The sequence below is a fragment of the Salvelinus sp. IW2-2015 genome, linkage group LG4p, assembly GCF_002910315.2.
Source record: "Salvelinus sp. IW2-2015 linkage group LG4p, ASM291031v2, whole genome shotgun sequence".
In the NCBI taxonomy this organism is placed as follows: domain Eukaryota; kingdom Metazoa; phylum Chordata; class Actinopteri; order Salmoniformes; family Salmonidae; genus Salvelinus; species Salvelinus sp. IW2-2015.
The window spans coordinates 11,737,481-11,761,572 of NC_036841.1; the positions used below are offsets into that span (position 1 = coordinate 11,737,481).

Consider the following 24,092-nt stretch of genomic DNA (forward strand, 5'->3'; position numbering starts at 1 on the left):
GTATATTTTTTATTTGATTTGAAATTTTAGAACCCTTTTAGGTATAATAAAAACCCAGCATTYAATAACACGTTCATAAATGGCAAAAGAAATACAGGTTTTGAAGTGTTTGTCTTATATCTAGGAGATATAAGGACTCTCAGGAAATATTTTAGTTTTTTTTACACATATTTAAGCCCTTACTCTTGTTGGCACAGAACTATCTCCATACTTCCATTAATTTGTATGGGTTACCTTCAGACGAGCCCCGTGAGACTTGTGAGGGAGGTAGAGCAAAACGGAGAGCACCATCGTGTTTGTGAGAGTCTCCCCTTTTCATAGAGTGGTCATAGTTGGTAGGCAAAACTGTTCAGACGCTACAGACATTTTCCTGAGAAGACCAATTTTCGGGATGTCTCATGGTCTGACAAACACTGTTGTAGCTCGGCCACCTTCCACCACTGATGCGGAAGGCTGACATAGGCGGATACGGTGCTGCTGCATAAATTATGTAATATGCCAGGGAGATATGTATACTGTAGCTAAGAAAGTAATACTAAGTGTATGTTGTGTAGTAAGCTGTTAGTAGCCCATGTGCCTCACCCTAATAATTTGGCTCCTTTCTCCCTCATAACTTAGCCTACTGTTCTGACTTGGTGGTGCACATGTAGCCTATAGCCTGTTTTCGAGAAATGTAATCATAGATTATTGTAAGTGCTTTTATTGTCTGCTTATATACCCCCTTTATTTATCCTATGGTTCTGACTTGGTGTACAGGGAAAATACTGGCCCATGTTCTGAATTCTGTCACTGTACTTTTCAAAACTGCTGAACAAATGGTTATATTGACTACGTCCATCCTAGCTCGCTCATTAATATCTTAATCAAAATGACGGATTGCCTCTTATCTGCTAGTCGTCCACGAATGCCATAGTTTGTACATCTTAATTGTGAGTAGAAACCACATTTGTTTAAGCAAGTCAGCCATATCAGCTAAGTTTTTTTGAAGGAAGTAAATGAGGCTGAATGAACTGTGTCGCTGCCAGACAAGGTTCCGCTGATAGCCAGGTGTAGCAGTGGTAAGGATTCACAGCTTTATGTAGGGCCAAACAGTTTGTGGGCACCGTTTGTCACCGTTATAGTTCAATTAATGTATTGTTTAGTGTTGTGTTGTGTTCTGTAGTGGCTTTGCTGACATGCATCAACCCCCAAAAATTGGGAGTTTGCCCCACCAATATTTACATGCAAAAATCGCCACTGATGATATGTATTGCGATTCTCACGATGCTACATGTATTGCGATTTAATACTGAGATTGTATTGTAATTTGATGTTCCAAACATTTTGCTAACTATATGTTTGCTGTGTTATTCGAAAAATGTCAATAGAACCCGGAAAAGCCTTTATGCACAATATTGCTATAATAACCCTCATATTGAAGTAAACTTGGGAGTCGCATATGATATGTTGTGTGGTCCTTTCGCTATGACTTGTGAAAGCATGCAGTTAGGATACAGATTAGGATACAGATGAAAGAGGCCCTATGTTATGATGAACTTCACAGGGTCTTATTCTGGTGACATGATGATCGATGCTTGACTGCCATTTGACAAATAAAAARGATCTCGCTCACTAACCACGTTTCCATCCACAGTTTTTATGCTTGAGTTAAGTCATACTGTATGAAAATAAAATATTGACACCTGTGATGGAAACAYGGATTTAAGGGACAATTTTATAAATGCCTTTGTTCGTTTGACATGGAGGGATCTTTTTGTTTATTAGGCTATAATAAGTTATACATGATGATATACTTCACAGGGTGGTGAATATCGAGGGTCTTATTCTGGTGACATGATGATCGATGCTTTACTACCGTTTGACAAATATAAATATTTTTGCTCTTCTCTATAATAATCTCATCATGTTGACAATTATTTTATTTATTTTGCTCTTATCCATAATAATCTCATCATGTAGATTTATATAGCCTACCAGCAGAGCCTAACCACACTGTATCTGCGAGTTGTTGCTATGGTTTATGTCCCAAGACCAGAGTAGGCACATTTGCTATTTAATGCAACTGTCTTTTAAACAAAACTGTCAGTGGAGTTGAAAATGTGATGGAAACACATTGAAGCGAAAAAGTACATTTTGTGTGCACAATATCATCACTCAATGATTTATCTACAGATTTTTCTCTGCAACAAGTCTTGGTGGAAACACCACTGGTGGGGAAAATGCGTATATTTTCTTTATGCAGATTTTTGAATACTTGCATGAAAATCTGTCAACAATTGGAAGGAAACTAGCTAGTCATGGAAATAAAAGTGCTGAAATCATGTTGGTTCACTATTTAAAAAGAAGATGGAGAACAAGCTATAGGACAAAAAATACCAGAGTTTGGGTGCAGGTACAGCCGACTGGTGCTAGCTAAAGCTACCTAGCAAGAATTTAAAATAAATAAAACATTGTAATATCGATTTTTCCCCCATCACTAGTAGTAGGCCTAGACTACCTAATGTTTGGTGTACCTCTTTTTATATAGTATCACTAGGCTATGTGGAAAAAAGAAAACAACAACATGATACCACAAAAACGTTTTTTTAAACAGTTGGTAAGCATAGAGTCAAATACTAGTATCTCAAGTCGCTATGGTGCATAAAYATGGAGGAATTCCGATATGATTTATTCCTTTGAGCACTATCAATACACATACTTAAACTATGGTTCAATGTACCTATAAATCAYCACAATCTACTTTTTAGTTTTTTTCAAATTGATGCAATATTGGAGCTAGAATTGGGATCAGGTGAATTATAATGACAATACAAAAAAAGTTCAGGAGAGCACTGTACAAATGGCGAATTTAGCAAATGAGGCGTTTATGGTAAGTATATGGGGGCCGCCATCTTCGCCATTATTATTACAGCCAGAAATCATGTGTGCTGTTATGGACATGGTTTGGGAWATGAGACCACAGATATAAACATATTTAATGAGACTGCACCACTTTAACAATTATTTCAAACCATCGCGAGAATGTGGTTCTTTGCTTTCGTTATTCTGTGTATCGAAGGAAGTGGAAGTGACAAAACAAATATTTAGCATATATTTTTTTAAACTTTTAGTTAAGTCTAAACCAAGACACGTGTTTTAGAAAGGTAAGATATACCGTTAGCTATGCTTGGAATGTATTTATCAAAATATTATTGTAAATTCGGGTTGTTTGCTAGCTTAACGTTAGCTTCCTAGCTGGCTCGCGTGATCCTGAGGCTACTAACTTACTATACTAGGCATTGCCTTCGCTTTTAGCTATCAACATTGTACATTCTCGGCATGGTTTCGGTGGTTACATTATCGTAATAAGCCAACTAACTAATGTACATTGTTAGAGAATAACGTAGCTCAGCGTATTATGCTGAAACATATTCTCTCCAGCTTTTTGGGTAGCTACTGTAYCTAGTAATACAGTCAGTGTTAGATAGCATTTAGTTTTCAGTCTCACCCAAGCAAGGAATGTCTGAACTAAGTTAACAGTTAACGTTAGTTAGAAAACTAAAATCATTGTGCTTTTCAACTCAGTCTCTTTGGAGGAGACCTCGGCTCCAAGAATGTCGGACAGTGAGGACAGCGACTTCTCTGACAACCAGAGTGAACAAAGCAGCGAAGCCGAGGAGGTGGATAAAAATGAGGCAGAGGTAAGCTACCTAACAAGGCTCTGGCTAATGTCTGCATGCTAACTAACAACATAAAACCTTGCACTGTGTGAATGGGTAGGTGGTGGAACAGATGCACCTGTGCATGCATGGCCCTCAATTTGCTACTGTATCAGAATTGATGCTAACAAACCTAGACTGGCTCCAAATTGACATTGCACGTTTTACTGCATTGACATAACTTGTGAGTGGTTTGAATGTTTTCCCCTATATAGGAAGATGGGCAGGCAAGTTTATCTGGCAGTGATAAGGCAGCAGAAGAGGAAGGGGAAGACTTGGCAGATGAGGAGTATGATGAAGAGGAGGAAGAGGATGATGATGACCGTCCCAGAAAGAAACCAAGGCATGGAGGTTTCATCTTAGATGAAGCTGGTAAGACAAATCTAGACTCTAATAATACCATTGCAGTGTAGAATAGTTGTCAACATGTTCTTGCTCACCAAAACGTTTTAGTTTTAATGTATCTGAAAGAAACTTTACTTATCCCTCTGGTTTTGTTTAGATGTGGATGATGAGTATGAAGARGAAGACCCGTGGGAGGAAGGCGCTGAGGATATTTTGGAGAAAGGTAAGGTCACACATGGGGCCATGTTTGAGGATATCTAATACCTGAGAGGGAGTTCTATATGAACAATGTTGGGGCAGTTGTCTGTTGATGAGGACTGAGTTCATGAACTTTGTTGAATTTTTAATTATTAGAAAATGACTTTCCTATGGGTGGTGTGCAGATGCTTAGGCATGATGGATTTGTCTGTAGTATTGTTTGGTTTCAGGAAGGGATGGGAAGCATTACAAATACAATCAACAAATCTAAGCCAAAATGAGTATATGTGAGTGTTGACTGTGTTCTTCCTGTGCTAATAATTCCTTTTCTTGTGCATGCCTCCTTCAGTTAACGGTAAATCAATTCCAGATTTTCTGCTGTCTGTTTTCCTTGCATCTAATTAAATGGATTGGTTATCTCTCATTCAATAAGTCACATTCTGTTATAACTCCACCCACATTTTCATACTGCTCCACTTCTATCTAAAGGAGCACTGATGGCAAATACATTATTGGGATCTCCTATAATAACTGAGGCTACCTGTATGAGGTAATATATTAGTATATTGTATTTGACAGCTGTGACCTATTTACTAGTCAGGAAAATATTGTAGAAATGTTGTTGAATGGTATGTTAACCTGACACCGGCAGAGTTATGACTTAGCAGTAGGGATGCAAAGGGTCGGAAATTTTCCATGGGAAGTTAAGCCTGGGATTTTTGCTTAAATGGCCCTAGCCCTCACACTCCGATCCAACAGGGCCCAACAACAGGGCCCAATCTTTTTACTCATTTGTTTTCTAATCTTTACAGGAAAATGCCACGGGCACTATCTGATGTGTGATGACATTTCACTGCAGCCAATGTAGAAGTAAAAGCTGTGTACATTTGCAAATACTGTGCCAAATCAAATGTGAAGAATGCAACAAAGATGCAGAATCATCTGGCCAAATGCCTAAAGTTCCCTCAGTGCTCACAACAAGCAACCTCTGACAAAAGTCCCTCTACTTCTATTCAAGGTGAAAATGATGAATCAGACACCATATCGATAGCAACAGCTCATGGTCCTCCTGGAATCAAATGTTTTTTTGACTCAATGGAGGAACGTAGGTAGAGAAATGCTGATGAATGTCTTGCTCGAGCTGTGTATGCAACTGGTTCATCTCTGCTCACAGGCAATGTGTATTGCAAGACATTTCTGAATGTTCTTCACCCAGCATACACCCCTTCAACTAGACATGCTTTATCTACTCTTTTGCTGGATACAGAGTTCTACAGAGGTCAAGTGAAGGTCAAGCAAATCATAGAGAACGCAGACTGTATTGCAATCATCTCTGGTTGGTGGTCGAATGTTCATGGGCAAGTAATAATTAACTACATCTCCACCCCTCAACCAGTATTTTACAAGAGCACAGACACAATGGACAACAGACACACCGGTCTCTACATTGCAGATGAGCTGAAGGCAGTCATCAATGACCTTGGACCACAGAAGGTATTTGCACTGGTGACAGACATGCATTGAATCTGCTCCTCAAGGACATCATGGCACTGAAAACAATGGATACACTCTACAAGAGAGCCAAGGAAATTGTTGGGTATGTGAAGGGTCAACAAGTTATAGCAGCAATCTACCTCACCAAGCAAAGTGAGAAGAATAAGAGCATCACATTGAAGCTGCCCAGCAACACCCGTTGGGGTGGTGTTGTCATGTTTGACAGTCTTCTGGAGGGGAAAAAGTCTCCCAAGAAATGGCCATATCATAGTCTGCCGATATGGACTGCCCCATCAAGAGGATCCTCCTGGATCCTTTTTTTTTTTTGGGAGAGAGTGGTAAGCAGCCTGAAACTCCTGACACCTATAGCAGTAGCCATTGCACAGATTGAGGGAGACAATGCCATCCTGTCTGATGTTAAGACTCCGCTTGCAGATGTAAGAGAAGAAATTCGTACTGCCCTGCCCACTTCACTGTTGCTCCAAGCAGAGGAAACTGCAGTTCTGAAATGCATCAAAAAGCATGAAGACTTCTGCCTGAAGCCCATGCATGCTGTAGCGTATATGTTGGACCCCAAGTATGCTGGCAAGAGCATCCTGTCTGACGCAGAGATCAACAAGGCCTATGGTCTCATCACTACCATGTCTCGCCACCTTGGCCTAGATGAGGGCAAGGTTCTTGGCAGTCTGGCGAAGTACACGTCCAAGCAAGGGCTTTGGGATGGAGATGCAATATGGCCGTTGTGCCAACATATCTCATCAGCCACCTGGTGGAAGGGACTTTGTGTATCTGAGGCTCTTTCCCCTGTTGCCTCCATCATCCTCCAAATCCCACCAACATCAGCCGCCTCAGCGCAACTGGTTCTTGTTTGGGAACACACAACATGTTGACCAATGCAAGGGTTGAAAAATTGGTGCCCACCTGGGCAAATTTGAGGCTTTTTGAGCCTGACAACGAGCCATCCTCAACACGGTTGGAAAGTGACAGTGAAGATGAGGCCTCAAGAGTCTGATCTTCAAGAGGTGGACTTTGATGAGGTCCGGGGAGAAGACATGGAAGCCTGAGAGGAAGAAAACCAAAGCTTTAGTCTAGAAACTATAATTTTACAGAGATCCGATGATTCATTCAATATTCTCTTTTGTTCTTCAGTAAAATCATCTCATGTGATGAGTCAACTCATTTAATTAAAGTTCAATTCATAACTAAATAGTTTTTATTTCTATTGGAAGGATTTCATTATTTGCAATTTGTCTACTTATGATAAGGTAAAATGTTTGTTTCTGTCTCCATATGGTAAATATATCCAATGCAAAAAACATCTACATTTAAATTGAATTAATATTCATTTTCATATATTCCTGTTAATTCCCACGGAAAGTTTCCACCTCTGAGTATTCCCCGAAATATACAACCTTATCTGTAGTAAATAATCAGACCATGGGATTCTAGGCACTTACGTGAACCAAGTGTGACCATTTGCCTGAAATGCTACCCGCTAGAAGAAGGCTAATATGTGTGATTTAGCTAACTGATATTGTTTAAGCTTTTTTTGGCACATCAATCAGCCATATCACAAAGACTCATAAGCATCCACATTACAATTACCCACATTACAATCATCCATGGTCTCATGAGCCATTGGGTTTTTTACCATCATTAATGTTACTTTTTTCCCTTTCATTTGTTCCTGTCTGTGCCCCTGCCACTCTTTGCTGTGTGTGTATGACAATCTCATTTGGCTCTTAATGTGTCTTCCTCCCTCTACCTTAACCTGCCTGGCCCGGAGCAGAGGAAGCTGAGGGTAAGTGTTTTACTTCTTCCAATATGAAAAAGACCTACCTACCACTTGGGGCTAGACATAGGTGTACACAGATAGGTTCTTTAAAGGACCACTTGTTTGAACTGATAACTTTTACATTCAATCTTATACATTAAATAGTTTTTTGTGTGACTGTACTGTGCTTACTGAGTCTGCTTTACTCTTCAGTGTCCAACATTGACCATGTGGTCCTGGATGAGGACAACTCTGGCTCCCGCAGGCTGCAGAACCTCTGGAGGTAATGTGTTCTTATGGGCTAAGAGTGGCTAGGCTTCTTTCCATTAATATTCCAGTTGTTACTATGCAAAGCTGTGTTCTTGAAGTCTGACTTTTGAATGTTTGGATATTTCAGAGATTCCAGAGAAGAGGCCTTGGGTGAATATTACATGAGGAAATATGCCAAGCAATCAGGAAATGAGTGAGTATTTTCACAGTAGTAATCTGTTAATTTTAGTTTCAACATTGATTTTACCGGTTATCCCTTTGACTGAAATTTTGGTTTTTGATTTCCCTCTAGTTTTCCTGGGGGTTCTGAGGAACTGTCTGATGACATCACCCAGCAGCAGCTACTCCCTGGCGTCAAGTATGTATCACCTTCACCAAGATGGGGAATGGATTTTTAGTGCATTTTTAGTGCACTACAACAATCCAATAATATATATATATATATATATATATATATATAGAACATATTCTCAATGTTCTTGGTATTGTATTTTCTTTTTGAAAGGGATCCTAATCTATGGACGGTCAAGTGTAAGGTATGGAGCTTATATTTTTGTGTAGACATCCTAAAGTTCAGCACACAATAAAAACAGTTCAAAAAAGTAATTTTGCCTATGTCATGCATTTTGTCATTACAGATTGGAGAAGAGAGAGCAACTGCCATTGCATTAATGAGGAAATTCATTGCCTATCAATTCACAGACACGGTAGGTCCCCGCCCTCATTTTCTGCATTCACAGCTTCTACCCCCAAGCCATAAGACTCCTGAACGTCTAGTCAAATTGCTACCCAGACCTACATGTACATGCTACCTCAACTAACCGGTGCCCCCGCACATTAACTCTGTACAGGCACCCCCCTGTGTATATATATTGTTATTTTTAATTACTTGTTACTTTTATCTCTTATTCTTATCCGTATTTTTTGAAACTCCACTGTTGGTTAGGGGCTCGTAAGTATGTAAGGTCTACACCTGTTGTATTCGGTGCATGTGACCTAATAAGATTTGATTTGAAATGTTCTATGTAATAAGATGCTAATGTTTGCATTTAGTGTTTTATATGATGGATCTCTTGCTAGCCTGTATATCTCTTGGCGATTATATATGTAAAAAAAAAAAATTAAGGTGCTTTGACAACCTGTGAAACATTTTCCTATACACCATTTCTACACAGCCCCTCCAAATCAAGTCGGTAGTGGCTCCCGAACATGTCAAAGGTTACATCTATGTGGAGTCGTACAAGCAGACTCACGTCAAGGCTGCAATTGACGGAATAGGCAACCTGAGGATGGGCTTCTGGAACCAGCAGATGGTTCCCATCAAGGAGATGACAGACGTCCTCAAGGTGGTCAAAGAGGTGACCAACCTCAAGCCCAAGTCCTGGGTCCGACTCAAGAGAGGCCTCTACAAAGATGACATTGCCCAGGTATGCTTGAAACACATTGTGGAAATCAACACTTGTGAAGACTGATTAAAATGTATTTTGAAGACAAAGGTAAATATCCTTACCATATTCTTGGAACGTACATGTATTCTCCTCCTTTAGGTGGACTATGTGGAGCCCAGTCAGAACACGATATCACTGAAGATGATTCCCAGGATAGATTTGGACAGAATTAAGGCCCGCATGAGCATGGTAAGCAACGGCAGCACTCTGTTGTCATGGGCTACTCACCACCCTCAACTTTGATATCCCCTGACACTCTTCCTGTTGTCTGTCTCCCAGAAAGACTGGTTTGCAAAGCGGAAGAAGTTCAAGAGACCAGCCCAGAGACTCTTCGATGCAGAAAAGATCAGGTACAATGAAACATGTCCTGAAGACTATCATTATTGGGGATTTGATTACACTGTCCTAAATAGATAAGATCGCAGCCTCAATTACTACCTGATGGTGTTTTCTTCCAGGTCACTTGGTGGGGATGTCAGCCACGATGGAGACTTCATGATATTTGAAGCTAACCGCTACAGCCGTAAAGGGTTCCTCTTCAAGAGCTTTGCCATGTCGGCTGTGGTAAGACGACCACGTTGCCTCAATACCACTGTTTTTATTAACCATTTGTTGAAAGCCCTATCGTGAAAAACGGGGCTGAAAAGTGTTCTTAGTTATCTGTACCCATGGCTCAGTCTCTTTATTGTGATCTATAGATCACTGAAGGCGTGAAACCCACTCTGTCAGAGCTGGAGAAGTTTGAGGACCAGCCAGAAGGCATTGATCTGGAGGTGGTGACTGAAACCGCAGGTAACAGCCACTTCTAAAGCATACTCAGGATATATGAGATTTGGTATTTACTTTCTGGTTTTCATTTACGTGTATCTGCTTTTGTAAGAGGCATGTCTTGTTGTGTGACCACAGGTAAGGAGCGTGAGCACAACCTCCAGGCCGGGGACAATGTGGAGGTGTGTGAAGGGGAGCTGATCAACTTGCAGGGCAAGATCCTGAGTGTGGATGGCAACAAGATCACCATCATGCCCAAGCATGAGGACCTGAAGGTAATTACAAGCGCGAAGCAGACATTTGGGAGGACATTTCAGATTTGTCCTACTAGAGTTGGGCCTAAAGTCAAATTGTGTGGAAACAGGTTCACACAGGTTAGAATTGTCAAAACGGTACATAATGTTCTGCTGGTTTTCGGTAGAATTTTGTTCAGATATTCTCAGGCCCTAAAGTAAGATATTCCGTCTACTTGTTGTTAAAAACAAGCCAAAGACATTGACCCTGGGTCAAGCCGTTACGAACCAGATTCTTGTTTGCATTGGAATGACGTGTTGTTATTTATTTGTCTAGCCAAACAAATTGGAATTTCAATGAGAACTACCAGTAAACCAGGGGTGGGCAATCAACATAGGGATGATTTTATTTTGTGTGTGTTTTTGGAATGATATTTATCAAAATCGGTGCATCAATTTGCGGGCCAGAAAAAGGGCAGTTATTTCCATTGTTTCTGTTATTTCTGCATACTTTCGATCTGGTTTTAGGCGTTCGATCTGGTTTTAGACGTTCAAGTGTAGCCTGGATTTGGTTTTCAATCCAAAATTATCATTTATAGAGATGTACCAATGTGGATCATTTTTTTATTTTCCATTTTATGGCCTTTATAGCCGTTCTAGCACTGATTACAAACTGCAGCCACGTTTCTGTTTATACAGATAATAAGAACATATGTGAAATGACTTTAATATTGGAAAGGTGTACGTTTTTATTTGCATCTCAAAGTGACTGAAAAGCATCAAAGATTTAGCAAATTTCAGCAAAACATTATGGAAGCTCATCAGGTAATAACTGTGTGTATAAAAAGGTAATCTGCATTGCTTTCAATTGCAGTTTTGTCACAGTCCCTTCTAAAGTGTCCTGCGCGGCTTGTGTCGTAGAGGAAAACCAAACGCATGTCTTCCCGAGTTCCTCCAACCTTTCAAAAGCTAGAGCCAAAATCTGCTAATAGCGGACATCGGATGTTACTTGTGTAACTGCAGTTCTATGTGCTAAGCGGTGCATTCAGTTGACTATAGACAAGCTCTTTATCTTTTACTAAATCCACCGCAGGCTGAATTTAATTGGCTGTCAAGCCAGATTCTGGCTCAGCCAAGTCAAATAGCCTGCAAATGGAACACGATTCATCACAGCATGAAGAAAGCATCGGGCTGTGTGTAGTCATGAATAGACTACTTAATCATGCTTCCCAAAAATGTGGGATTGTCCCTTTCAATACTTCCCAAAAAATATGGGAGTGGTAGAATACAACCCATAGACACTGAATGACCCGGGGTCAAGCGATCACAAACCAGATTCTTGTTTGCGTAGGAATAATGTGGTTAGTTATTAGTCAAGCCACAAAAACTGGAATTTATAGAACTAACTCCCATTACAGCATGATGAAGAAATTGAGCTTCCCAAAAATGTGGGACGGATAGAATTACGGGATCAAAACGTTCACATGAGGCGGCCAGACATTCCCACTGTGTTTGTTCTTTCTCATTGGCACTGATACAAAATAATGGTTTGCTATTGATGTCTGGTCTGTGTGCAGGATCCACTGGAGTTCCCGGCCCATGAATTGAGGAAGTACTTCCGTATGGGTGACCACGTCAAGGTGATAGCAGGCCGCTACGAGGGCGACACAGGCCTCATCGTACGCGTGGAGGATAACTTTGTCATCCTCTTCTCTGACCTCACCATGCACGAGGTAAGCAACGTCACATTATTCAACTGGGACATCAATAATTTTTTCTTTTTTTAAATGATATTTTGCATAATTCCTACCTAACTTCAGTGAACCATTATCGATGTTACGGGGTGTGTGTGTGTGTGTGTGTGTGTGTGTGTGTGTGTGTGTGTGTGTGTGCTCTGCAGTTGAAGGTCCTGCCCCGGGACTTGCAGCTGTGCTCTGAGACGGCGTCAGGGGTAGATGCCGGGGGCCAGCACGAATGGGGGGAGCTGGTCCAACTGGACCCCCAGACCGTGGGAGTTATTGTCAGGCTGGAGAGAGAGACATTCCAGGTTGGTACTCATATTACTCTTCTGCAAAATACATTTCCACTTAAATGATCAGGTTCAGATCAGGACAAAATAAATGTTATTTTATAAGATATTGGGTGTGGGCTTGGAGTCGTGGTTGTGTTCCTGCTGGAGAGATGTTTTGTCTGCCATCTGTTCTTGAAATGGGAACTTGAGTGATTTTGCTAAATTTTAAAATTGGCGCATAGTGTAATGTCTATTAAATTGTGGCAGTAAATCCCTGAGCATTCCTATAGTGCTCACGTGTATTCKTCTTCTCCCCAGGTCCTCAACATGCACGGCAAGGTGCTGACGGTGCGTCACCAGGCAGTGAATCGGCGGAAAGACAACCGCTTTGCTGTGGCGCTGGACTCTGAGCAGAACAACATTCACGTCAAAGACATCGTCAAGGTCATCGACGGGCAACACTCYGTAAGATTCACCACAGTTCTGCTTTCTATAGGTCTAAACTCATAAATGTATTTCTCAACTCCAGCTTTAGTAGGACCCTATAAAATCTGCTATGTGGACAGGAATCACGGAATTAAACAATATTCAAAAATGTATTACATTTAATCGGAAATCAACTAAATGTGTTGAACTTATTAGATCATTTATTCATTTGCCTAAGATGATCATAATCAAGAACAAAATGCATAAGTGATTCTTAGTTTCCTTCAACTTTCTGAAGAGACAACGTGGAATTGCCTCGGGCTGTGTGCGCATTTGTCTACCACTTCGTGTAGCCGTTAGGCATCATCGCTATCTTCTGGTAGATGGAAAGGCTTTCCAAAAAACCTTCTCAATTTAAATGTTAACTACAAAGTAGCCTACCTAGCAGAATAATCATGATTATCATGATTTGCATCAATCCAGTGGCGATTTGTTTAGCAAACTCTGCAATCACATTTGCGCTATTGAAACACTGCTAACCGAACAAGTCTCTTGCTGGTATACACTTAAATTTTAAGGGGATCTACACCCAAAAATGAAAATTCCTTAGATTTTTCCCAGACCTCAAACGTGGTCTCCTGATTTCATTTAAGCCTTGTTGTGGACTTAGAACATTACAATGTTGTTTTTAAAGGGATTTTGAGACAAAAATGGCATCTGAAACCAGGAAAAACTAAACGTTGAAGGAAAAGTAAATGGAATTAGGCAACAAACAAAACAATTGTCTAGGGCTCTACTATAGGCCTCCATCTAGGTTTGGTGACTACTTTCAAAGCCAGTGTCTGGACTCGAGTCCTCATTGACAAAATTGGTAAGTCGGCTTGAAGAGCTTTGACGTACAGTACCAGTCAAAAGTTTGGGCACACCTACTCATTCTAGGTTTTTTTGGTGGGGGGTGCGAGAATGCCAAGAGTGTGCAAAGCTGTCATCAAGGCAAAGGGTGGCTACTTTGAAGAATCTCAAATATACACTGCTCAAAAAAATAAAGGGAACACTTAAACAACACAATGTAACTCCAAGTCAATCACACTTCTGTGAAATCAAACTGTCTACTTAGGAAGCAACACTGATTGACAATAAATTTCACATGCTGTTGTGCAAATGGAATAGACAACAGGTGGAAATTATAGGCAATTAGCAAGACACCCCCAATAAAGGAGTGGTTCTGCAGGTGGTGACCACAGACCACTTCTCAGTTCCTATGCTTCCTGGCTGATGTTTTGGTCACTTTTGAATGCTGGCGGTGCTTTCACTCTAGTGGTAGCATGAGACAGAGTCTACAACCCACACAAGTGGCTCAGGTAGTGCAGCTCATCCAGGATGGAACATCAATGCGAGCTGTGGCAAGAAGGTTTGCTGTGTCTGTCAGCGTAGTGTCCAGAGCATGGAGGCGCTACCAGGAGACAGGCCAGTACATCAGGAGACGTGGAGGAGGGCAACAACCCAGCAGCAGGACCGCTACCTCCGCCTTTGTGCAAGAAGGAGCAGGAGGAGCACTGCCAGAGCCCTGCAAAATGACCTCCAGCAGGCCACAAATGTGCATGTGTCTGCTCAAACGGTCAGAAACAGACTCCATGAGGGTGGTATGAGGGCCCGATGTCCACAGGTGGGGGTTGTGCTTACAGCCCAACACCGTGCAGGACGTTTGGCATTTGCCAGAGAACACCAAGATTGGCAAATTCGCCACTGGCGCCCTGTGCCCCTCACACAGATGAAAGCAGGTTCACACTGAGAACATGTGACAGTCTGGAGACGCCATGGAGAACGTTCTGCTGCCTGCAACATCCTCCAGCATGACCGGTTTGGCGGTGGGTCAGTCATGGTGTGGGGTGGCATTTCTTTGGGGGGCCGCACAGCCCGAGGTAGCCTGACTGCCATTAGGTACCGAGATGAGATCCTCAGACCKCTTGTGAGACCATATGCTGGTGCGGTTGGCCCTGGGTTCCTCCTAATGCAAGACAATGCTAGACCTCATGTGGCTGGAGTGTGTCAGCAGTTCCTGCAAGAGGAAGGCATTGATGCTATGGACTGGCCCGCCCGTTCCCCAGACCTGAATCCAATTGAGCACATCTGGGACATCATGTCTCGCTCCATCCACCAACGCCACGTTGCACCACAGACTGTCCAGGAGTTGGCGGATGCTTTAGTCCAGGTCTGGGAGGAGATCCCTCAGGAGACCATCCGCCACCTCATCAGGAGCATGCCCAGGCGTTGTAGGGAGGTCATACAGGCACGTGGAGGCCACACACACTACTGAGCCTCATTTTGACTTGTTTTAAGGACATTACATCAAAGTTGGATCAGCCTGTAGTGTGGTTTTCCACTTTAATTTTGAGTGTGACTCCAAATCCAGACCTCCATGGGTTGATAAATTTGATTTCCATTGATAATTTTTGTGTGATTTTTGTTGTCAGCACATTCAACTATGTAAAGAAAAAAGTATTTAATAAGAATAGTTCATTCATTCAGATCTAGGATGTGTTATTTTAGTGTTCCCTTTATTTTTTTGAGCAGTGTATTAGGGATACATGATATATCGGTGAACATATCGGAATCGGCTGACATTAGCTAAAAYTGCCAACATCGGTATCGGCCCGATGTCTAGTTTAACYCCGGTGCATCGCTAAAATATATTTTAATTTAACACTTTTGGTTACTACATGATTCCGTATGTGTTCATAGTTTTGATGTCTTCACTATTATTCTACAATGTAAAAAATAAAGAAAAACCCTTGAATGTGTAAGTGTGTCCAAACTTTGGACTGTTACTTTATTTTCATGCACAAAATGGGACTGTGTTGAGTTTTAGGCCATATTGCTTATCTCTAGCTGTTTTTCTGTTTGCCAAAGGTGCGATAAGAATGTATAGGTTGTTAGCATATGTGTGGTTTGTTTGCCAGGGGCGTGAGGGAGAGATCCACCACATTTTCCGCGGCTTTGCCTTCCTGCACTGTAAAAAGCTGGTGGAGAACGGGGGCATGTTCGTCTGCAAGACACGCCACGTGGTGCTAGCCGGGGGCTCCAAGGTCAGTCTCCCATTTAGCTCTCATCACATCACTTTCAAGTCTTCCATCTATGCCATCACCTCTTAACCTTCTCCAGTGGGAACCATCAGAGCTGTTGTTGACATTTTTATTCTTCCATTCTTTGGCTATAGCCTCGAGACGTCACCAACTTCACCGTGGGAGGCTTCGCTCCTAGGAGTCCAAGTATCAGCAGCCCCATGCATCCAGGTGGTGGTGGTGAGTGGAGTACAGCTCACAGAGAGCATGTGGTCATAATCCCACTCTCAATATAAACTGTGTATTACACTGCCTTTTGTTGATTTTTAGACATTAGCGAACAGTTGCTTAGTGCAGGATGCAACACTAAATAACAATTATCAGACCACAGGCATTACACAACTCCTATCCTCTCCTTCAGGCCAGCAGCAGAGGGGAGGTGGAGGAGGTGGACAAATGGGGCGTGGCCGGGGCAGGAGGGACAACGACCTGATTGGACAGACCGTCCGCATCTCCCAGGGACCATACAAGGGTAATGCTGCGTTCATAACATCTCAGAAATGTGTAAATATCAGCATACGACTGGGAGAAATCTACTTGAATGCTCCTCCAGCTGGTAATTACTAGTGGGAAACTCATCTATCATCTCCAAGCTCTTACTTCTCTCACATGCTAAAATCTGATGTCGTATACTATTGAAATGATCTCAATAACACCATTTTTGACACTTAAATGCAACAGCAAAACATTATTTACAAAGAAACATCTGTTTTTGAACACTATAATTTTTTTGCAACTTTAATAGCTGTATTTTTAGTTTATTGTTAACCCAGCTTGTTTGCCATTAGCCAATCTGCGTTCTCAATGAGTTCAAGGCATGCGAATGCACACAAGTAGGATTTTCTGAGTTTCCCCACTTGCTATGAACGCAGAAAAAGGACCAAACCAGGTCACATGTGAACCAGATAGGGTTGTCCTCTGCCATAGAATGGACAATAAACACATTTAGCAGAAGATGCTGTTGCACCATGGGTGTTGTACTTTCAACACTTGGATCATTCTCAATAGGGAATCTTTTGTTCTTGCCATTATTTCCCAGGGTACATTGGAGTGGTGAAGGATGCCACCGAGTCGACAGCCAGAATAGAGCTGCACTCGACAGGCCAGATCATCTCTGTGGACCGACAGCGTCTCACCACAATGTTCGTTCACATCATCAGGGATCTATTACAATGATATATTGTGAACACAGTGATATTAATGCAATAGTTCACCTTTTTAGAGTGTTAATTACTGTTGACTTGTTTTTGTTACATTCAGGGGAGCCAAGAGGCATGGAGGAATGACTTCCACCCACGGACGCACTCCCATGTACGGTTCCCAGACCCCCATGTACGGGACAGGCTCCCGTACCCCCATGTATGGCTCTCAGACCCCCTTACATGATGGTGAGCGAGACACCCCACCAAGGAAATACCTCTATGGCCCTCAATCAGAATATATATCTATGACCTGCAATATAACTATTCTTATTGTGGTGATCCTTGTTCCCCACAGGGAGCCGTACACCTCACTACGGCTCGCAGACTCCGCTACATGATGGGAGCAGGACGCCGGGGCAGAGCGGAGCATGGGACCCCAACAACCCCAACACACCGTCCAGGTAGGCTACATGTGGGGGAAAAACGAAATGTGGGAAAGTGCCTCAGCATTCTATGGTTGATAAGGGTTTGTTCGTCTTTGCCTGGTCAAGAGTTGTCAAAGTTAATACAGCTATTTTTCTGTACTTTCTACAGATCCTGAAAATAGGTTTCCCTAATAGGATAACTTTTTGGAAACGGCCTTTAACCTGTTCCTCTTGTTTCAGGGCGGAKGATGACTTTGAGTTTGGTTATGATGACGAGCCCTCGCCGTCCCCTCASGGCTACGGGGGCACGCCTAACCCCCAGACCCCTGGCTACCCAGAGGTGCCCTCACCCCAGGTCAATCCCCAGTACAACCCCCAGACCCCAGGCACCCCAGCCATGTGAGTCTCTCACACACACACACGGTTTTCCATTGTCTGTTTGCTGTCTTTTTCAATGTCTCTAGGCCCCTTTTACAGTGACGACCAACTGCTCAAGGTGGGTTTGATTCCCTCCGTCCTAGCCAAGTCCACTGACTGTGTGTTCCTCAGGTACAACACTGAACAGTACTCGCCGTACACTGCCCCCTCCCCACAGGGCTCGTACCAGCCCAGCCCCAGTCCCCAGAGCTACCATCAGGTGGCCCCCAGCCCAGTGGGCTACCAGAACACACACTCACCAGCCAGCTACCACCCCACCCCCTCACCCATGGCATACCAGGTAAAACCCGCCATGCTTGACATACATTTTTTGCCACTTAGTAGGACTAATGTTGATTTAAAATTTTGCTTGTCTGATAGCTCAAGTCACTTGTCCCAAAAAAAATCAATTAGTGTGAAAACACCGCTCTCAAAAGCACACCGCACTCCGAAGAACTTTCATGTGACAGAGGAAAATATCTGTTAGAAATGAAGAGGGGAGATCTAAAGATGCATCAACTAGCATGGGTTACTAATATCACCAGGATTGTGCCTTTGGCTGCTAGACAATAAAATAAGTTAAATTGGAAACGGGTATTCCCAAACTGGGGTACGCAATGCCGTCATGGGTACGCCAAATACAAATGTGATTCACATTTAAATAATACTAATATATATATTATTTTCAAACAGTCCATTTATATTTTCCAACGGGAATATACATTTGCGTGAGGTTTTTTTCTCGCTTGCGTAGCCTCATTTCACTGCCAAAAATAAAATTAAACCATCTAGTGTTCAGCGAAATAACAACACCATGTCAAATAATTAACATCCAATCACATTACCGTTACTCTCTTGCGGGAATTCCACTAATGGTCCATATGTAGCCAAACGTAGCTGCTGCTCATTCCGTTTGCTGGAAAATTGATAAATGGTCAAAAACAGTAAGCGACACATACCAGCTCTACTGGTAGTACTACTACTACCAGCAGTAGTAGCACTACCCTTTGTAACCACGTACCTATGTAAGAGTGGATTCTCGGCCCTCACTAGCATGAAAACTAAATACAGGCACAGACTGTGTGTGGAAAATGATATGACAGACTCCAATACAACCCAACATTGCAAAGTTATGTGCATCCTTTCAAGCACACCCTTCTCATTAACCTGTGGTGAGTTAATCACAATTTCAATGAACAAATAAGGTTTTATATGTAAGATGGTTAAATAAAGAGCAAAATGATTGATTATTATATTATTTGTACTCTGGTCCTATAAGAGCTCTTTTTTTCTTCCCTCGAGCCAGGACAAACTCACTCATTCTTATGTTTAATAAATGTATTGTATAGTGTGTGTGGCAGGCTTACAATGAGTGCAAAAAACAACATTTAAGATGGGTGCTAGAGGGGGTACGTTGCTGGAGGTTGAATGTTTGAAAGGGTACGGGACTATAAAAAGTTGTGGAACCACCAATAGAACCATAAGAGATGCTGGTTTCAATGACACATGAATAGTTTCTAAAATAATTCCCTCAACATTTCTATGGTCGTGTTTTGGTTAGGCTAAGCTTCTTTGAAACAAGACATGCGTCATAAAATGACACAACAGGTTTTTAAAAATTCAGTTTGTGGTTAAATAGTTTGTAAATGCTGACTGCATCTGCTCAGATTAAAGGTGGGGGTGCGCAACTCAATATTAGGAAGGTGTTCCTAATGTTGGGTATACTTAGTGTATATTCTTGTCCATTTTATTTATAAAATAAATAAAAAAGTACATGTTCTGGACAAGCGTTAATGTCGAGCCCTGCCACACACTTCATATTATTTCCCAGACATATGTCTTTCTCTTTAAGGGTGCTGCAATACGCTGTTGTAGCTTTCAGTGTGATGACAAGTGTTGCCTTGTCATTCTTTCATACTAGTAAGACTTAGTGCTGTTGGTTTATACAATGGGCATGTCTTGCCAGAGGGAAAAAAAGTTTTACAATGAAACACGTTTGGAGGCTAATCTGCTAAATTCATCAGAACCTCCGTAGGCGCAAAGTTAATCTCCGAGCTGCTTCTCATAACCATTGTTATTGAAGTTGCTCTTAAAAATGCTCGTTATTTACTGACTGCCTCAGCTATTGTAGTGGTCCAGATGCTTTGTTGCCCTTTGGCACTGTTAGGTTCTTATTTTTCAGAGTAAATAACCCACGGACACTAGAGAAGCTTTAACCAAGTTTATTCTTCCCAAGGGTTCTGTACAGCTGAAAACAGACAGCTAAACATGTCAGACATCACAGTTTATATACATCCTACTTAAGACACTCCTCTTTACAGTTTATGGCTCCACAGGAAAGAAGGTAACCAAATACTAACCCTGATTACTCCCTTAACCTGTCTAGGACTGGGGTTCCTCGCCAACAGCCAATGAAATTGCAGGGCGCCAAATTCAATTAACAGAAATCAGAACATATCATTATGTTTGGTCAGCAACTAGTCACAGAAAGCATACATCGATTTTCCAACCAAAGAGAGGAGTCAAAAAAAGCAGAAATATTGATAAAATTCATCACTAACCTTTGATATTCTTCATCAGATGACACTCCCGGAACAACATGTTACACAATACATGTATGTTTTGTTCGATCAAGTTCATATTTATATCCAAAAACCTCAGTTAACATTTGGCTTTGCCTCCAAAACATCCTGTGAATTTGCACAGAGCCACATCAAATCACAGAAATACTCATAATAAACATTGATAAAAGATACAAGTGTTATTCACAGATTTAAAGATATACTTCTCCTTAATGCAACCGCTGTGTCAGATTTCAAAAAAGCTTTACGTAAAAAGCAAACCATGCAATAATTGGAGTATGGCGCTCAGAGCCCAATCAAGACAAAAAGATATCCGCCATATTGTGCAGTTAACAGAAGTCAGAAATAACATTATAAACATTCACTTACCTTTGATGATCTTCATCAGAATGCACTCCCAGGAATCCCAGTTCCACAATAAATGTTTGTTTTTGTTCGATTATGTCCAAATAACTCAGTACACAATCGGGCAGGTCCAGGCAAAAGTTCAGACAAAGTCATATTACAGTCCGTAGAAACATGTCAAACGAAGTATAGAATCAATCTTTAGGATGTTTTTAACATAAATCTTCAGTAATGTTCCAACCAGAGAATTCCTTTGTCTTCAGAAAAGCAAATGGAACAGAGCTCGCTCTCACGTGAACGAGTGTCACGAGCTCAAAGCATTCTGCCAGACCTCTGACTCATTCCCCTCTCATTCGGCCCCACCTCACAGTAGAAGCATCAGACAAGGTTCTAAAGACTGTTGACATCTAGTGGAAGCCCTAGGAAGTGCAACATGACCCATATCCCACTATCTTCAATAGGGAATGAGTTGGAAAAACGACCAACCTCAGATTTCCCACTTCCTGGTTGGATTTTTTCTCGGGTTTTTGCCTGCCATATGAGTTCTGTTATACTCACAGACATCATTCAAACAGTTTTAGAAACTTCAGAGTGTTTTCTATCCAAATATACTAATAATATGCATATATTAGCAACTGGGACTGAGTAGCAGGAAGTTTACTCTGTGCATGTTTTTCATCCAAACCTGAAAATGCTGCCCTCTATCCATAAGAAGTTAAGGTAAGGTGTCTAAAGTAAGATTTGAAAAGAGAGTGCTGATCAGAGAGCAGCGTTGCCTTTTTGTCCCATTGGTATAGACACATGCTTCAACAACGAACCTTCTCTCTGTGTGGTGTTTTGGCTGTTGTCGGAACGATGCATCGGTGAGACACTTTCAAATTTTAAGTTCCATCGCCCTGATTTTTGATTCCTCCTGTTGTCCCACCCCAGGCCAGTCCGAGCCCCAGCCCGGTAGGCTACAGCCCCATGACCCCCGGCGCCCCCTCCCCTGGCGGCTACAACCCCCACACCCCCGGCTCCAACATCGACCAGACCTCCTGCGACTGGGTCACCACCGACATCCTGGTGCGCGTTAAGGACACCTTCCTGGATAGCCAGGTGGTTAACCAGACGGGCGTCATCCGCAGTGTCACGGTGAGTAGCAAAGACCACACCACTCCCCCACGTACCTAGATGCTACAGGGGGGAAGAAAGGCTGTCACGGATTAGATTCTACTTTGTTACCCAAGTTTCCTGTCTGGATTGAAATGGAGGGAACATTACTTTGGTTTTTAGGGAAAAAGAGTTGTATAGAAATGTTCATTTCTATGAGTCATTTGAGTAGAAATGAACTCTGGATTCCTGACAGTAACGMCTCCATTTTGGCTTGTTGATGGAAGAAAGGAGACACTGCCAAGACGGAGCAACACATTTGTCGTTTGTCGTATCTTGGGTAGATTGAGGGGAACAAAAACAATTGAATCAATTTTAGAATAAGGCTGTAACATAACAATGTGGAAAAAGTCAAGCGGTCTGAATACTTTCTGAATGCACTGCATATGTGTAACGTCCGTGACCAATGATATACCAAATATGGGGTATATGCTGTATCATCCCTCATGGGGCGGCAGGTAGCCTAGTGGTTAGATCGTTGGACTAGTAACCGAAAGGATGCAAGTTCGAATCCCCGAGCTGACAAGGTACAAATCTGTCGTTCTGCCCCTGAACAAGGCAGTTAACCTGCTGTTCCTAGGCCGTCATTGAAAATAAGAATTTGTTCTTAACTGACTTGCCTAGTTAAATAAAAAAATATTTGATGTAACCAATACAAACCATACAGAATGGGGTGGGATTTTTTTATGCCTTATGGGCCTAATGGTAATGACATGTATTTTAACGGTAAAAATATATTACCTTTTTTTAATGTGACGTGAACACAACCTGTCATGTTTTCATCTGACTGTCAAACAAATCACTTCAAAAAGTAGGCTACCTGCACACGTTCGTCCATTCCAAAATAATTCCAGTATCCAAACAGTGCACCTAACGTTTATTGAACAGAAAGAAAATATGTTACAAAACATCAGTGTAATGACACACTCTTGTAACTTGCATTAATTGATGCTGATAAATTGACTTTTTTTTTGTAAGAAGAAAAGTCGACACCTGAAAAGGGGCTGAAACACGGGACGGAAATACAGCCATCTGTGTCTCCCGAGTTTGCTAGCAAAAGCTCAAGACCATGAGAGAGGCAGAGTAAAGAGATTACTGCGACTGAAACAACCTGAAACTGTCACTGGTTTAAACCATGACGGAGAGGTGGGGAAGTTCGCTTCATTCGGAATAAGCTTATATTTTCATATTTTTACCGCTGTAGCAGGACAAAATAGCATTTTATGGCTCAGTTGGTAGAGCATGGCGCTTGCACCACCACAAGTTGTGGGTTCGATTCCCGGGGCCACCCATTCGTAAAATGTATGTATGCATTAAGTCGCTTTGGATAAAAGTTTTTGCTAAATTGCTTATTATTTGTATTATGCTAGAAACCAATAGAATTGTTAAATTAGAGCCCCCKCCCCCCCCCCCCCCAAGTTGGAGTTTTGTTGCATTTAGGGGATCTTGTCTTATTCCCCCCTTTTACTATTCTTACCTATGTGTTATGTTGACAAGTTTGTTCTGTCAAACACAACATGAACGTGCTGAACCAAGTACTCCCAACATTGACCCAATGCGTCTTCTCCTTCTTCAGGGTGGCATGTGCTCCGTCTTCCTCCAGGACACAGAGAAGGTGGTGAGCATCTCCAGTGAACACCTGGAGCCTGTCACCCCAACTAAGAACAACAAGGTAAGGCTGCTTCTCACCACAGCACCTCTTCACTGGACTCAGAGCTCTGTGGACAGATGCATGGTTCTTTGGGTTCATAAGGCTCTGGCTGCTCTTGGTGTGTCATCTGTGGTGCCTCTCTCCAGGTGAAGGTGATTCTAGGGGAGGACCGCGAGGCCACGGGGATCCTACTGAGTATTGACGGGGACGACGGCATCGTCAGGATGGAGCTGGATGACCAGCTGAAGATTCTCAACCTCCGCTTCCTGGGCAAGCTGGAGCTCTGAGCCAACACACTTCAACCTCACGCCCTCACTGCAAGGCAGCGTCACTCAAAACAAGCAGAATATGTGCCTCCATGTTCACTATCAAAGATTAAAATTGCCCGTTTTAATTTTTTTCCAGTCAAACTTGTGCTGTTAGTGAACTCCCATTTGGTTTTTAGTGTTCTATGGTTGTAATTTCTGTCTATGCTTAACTTTTTTGTTATAGAAGCTACCTTTTGGTTACATGTGTACAATGTCAATTACATTTTAACTGTTGCACTGTTTGGTGTCTTAAATAAACATTTTATATATACGCAACAATAAG

At 42.1% G+C, this 24,092-nt stretch overlaps 1 protein-coding gene across 2 annotated transcripts; it reads left to right on the plus strand.

Moving 5' to 3' along the window:
* The first annotated feature begins 3,007 nt into the window (after nt 1-3,007).
* On the plus strand, nt 3,008-24,088 carry LOC111960513 (transcription elongation factor SPT5). 2 transcript variants are annotated; one of them, XM_070438061.1, is made up of 30 exons: nt 3,008-3,143; nt 3,565-3,680; nt 3,914-4,070; nt 4,201-4,266; nt 7,525-7,536; nt 7,723-7,792; nt 7,907-7,972; nt 8,072-8,137; nt 8,285-8,315; nt 8,418-8,486; nt 8,955-9,206; nt 9,327-9,416; nt 9,507-9,577; nt 9,686-9,791; nt 9,926-10,019; nt 10,134-10,270; nt 11,806-11,961; nt 12,129-12,275; nt 12,558-12,704; nt 15,626-15,751; nt 15,883-15,976; nt 16,167-16,259; nt 16,827-16,929; nt 17,048-17,175; nt 17,285-17,390; nt 17,595-17,753; nt 17,904-18,072; nt 21,629-21,832; nt 23,427-23,522; nt 23,648-24,088. In XM_070438061.1, the coding sequence occupies exons 2-30, from the start codon at nt 3,594-3,596 to the stop codon at nt 23,786-23,788; spliced, it is 3,243 nt and encodes a 1,080-aa protein (XP_070294162.1). In that variant the 5' UTR covers nt 3,008-3,143; nt 3,565-3,593; the 3' UTR covers nt 23,789-24,088. The 2 variants fall into 2 exon arrangements, with proteins under 2 accessions (XP_070294162.1, XP_023838294.1); XM_023982526.3 differs by having other exon boundaries at nt 15,883-15,967; nt 16,149-16,259.
* Nucleotides 24,089-24,092: the final 4 nt, after the last annotated feature.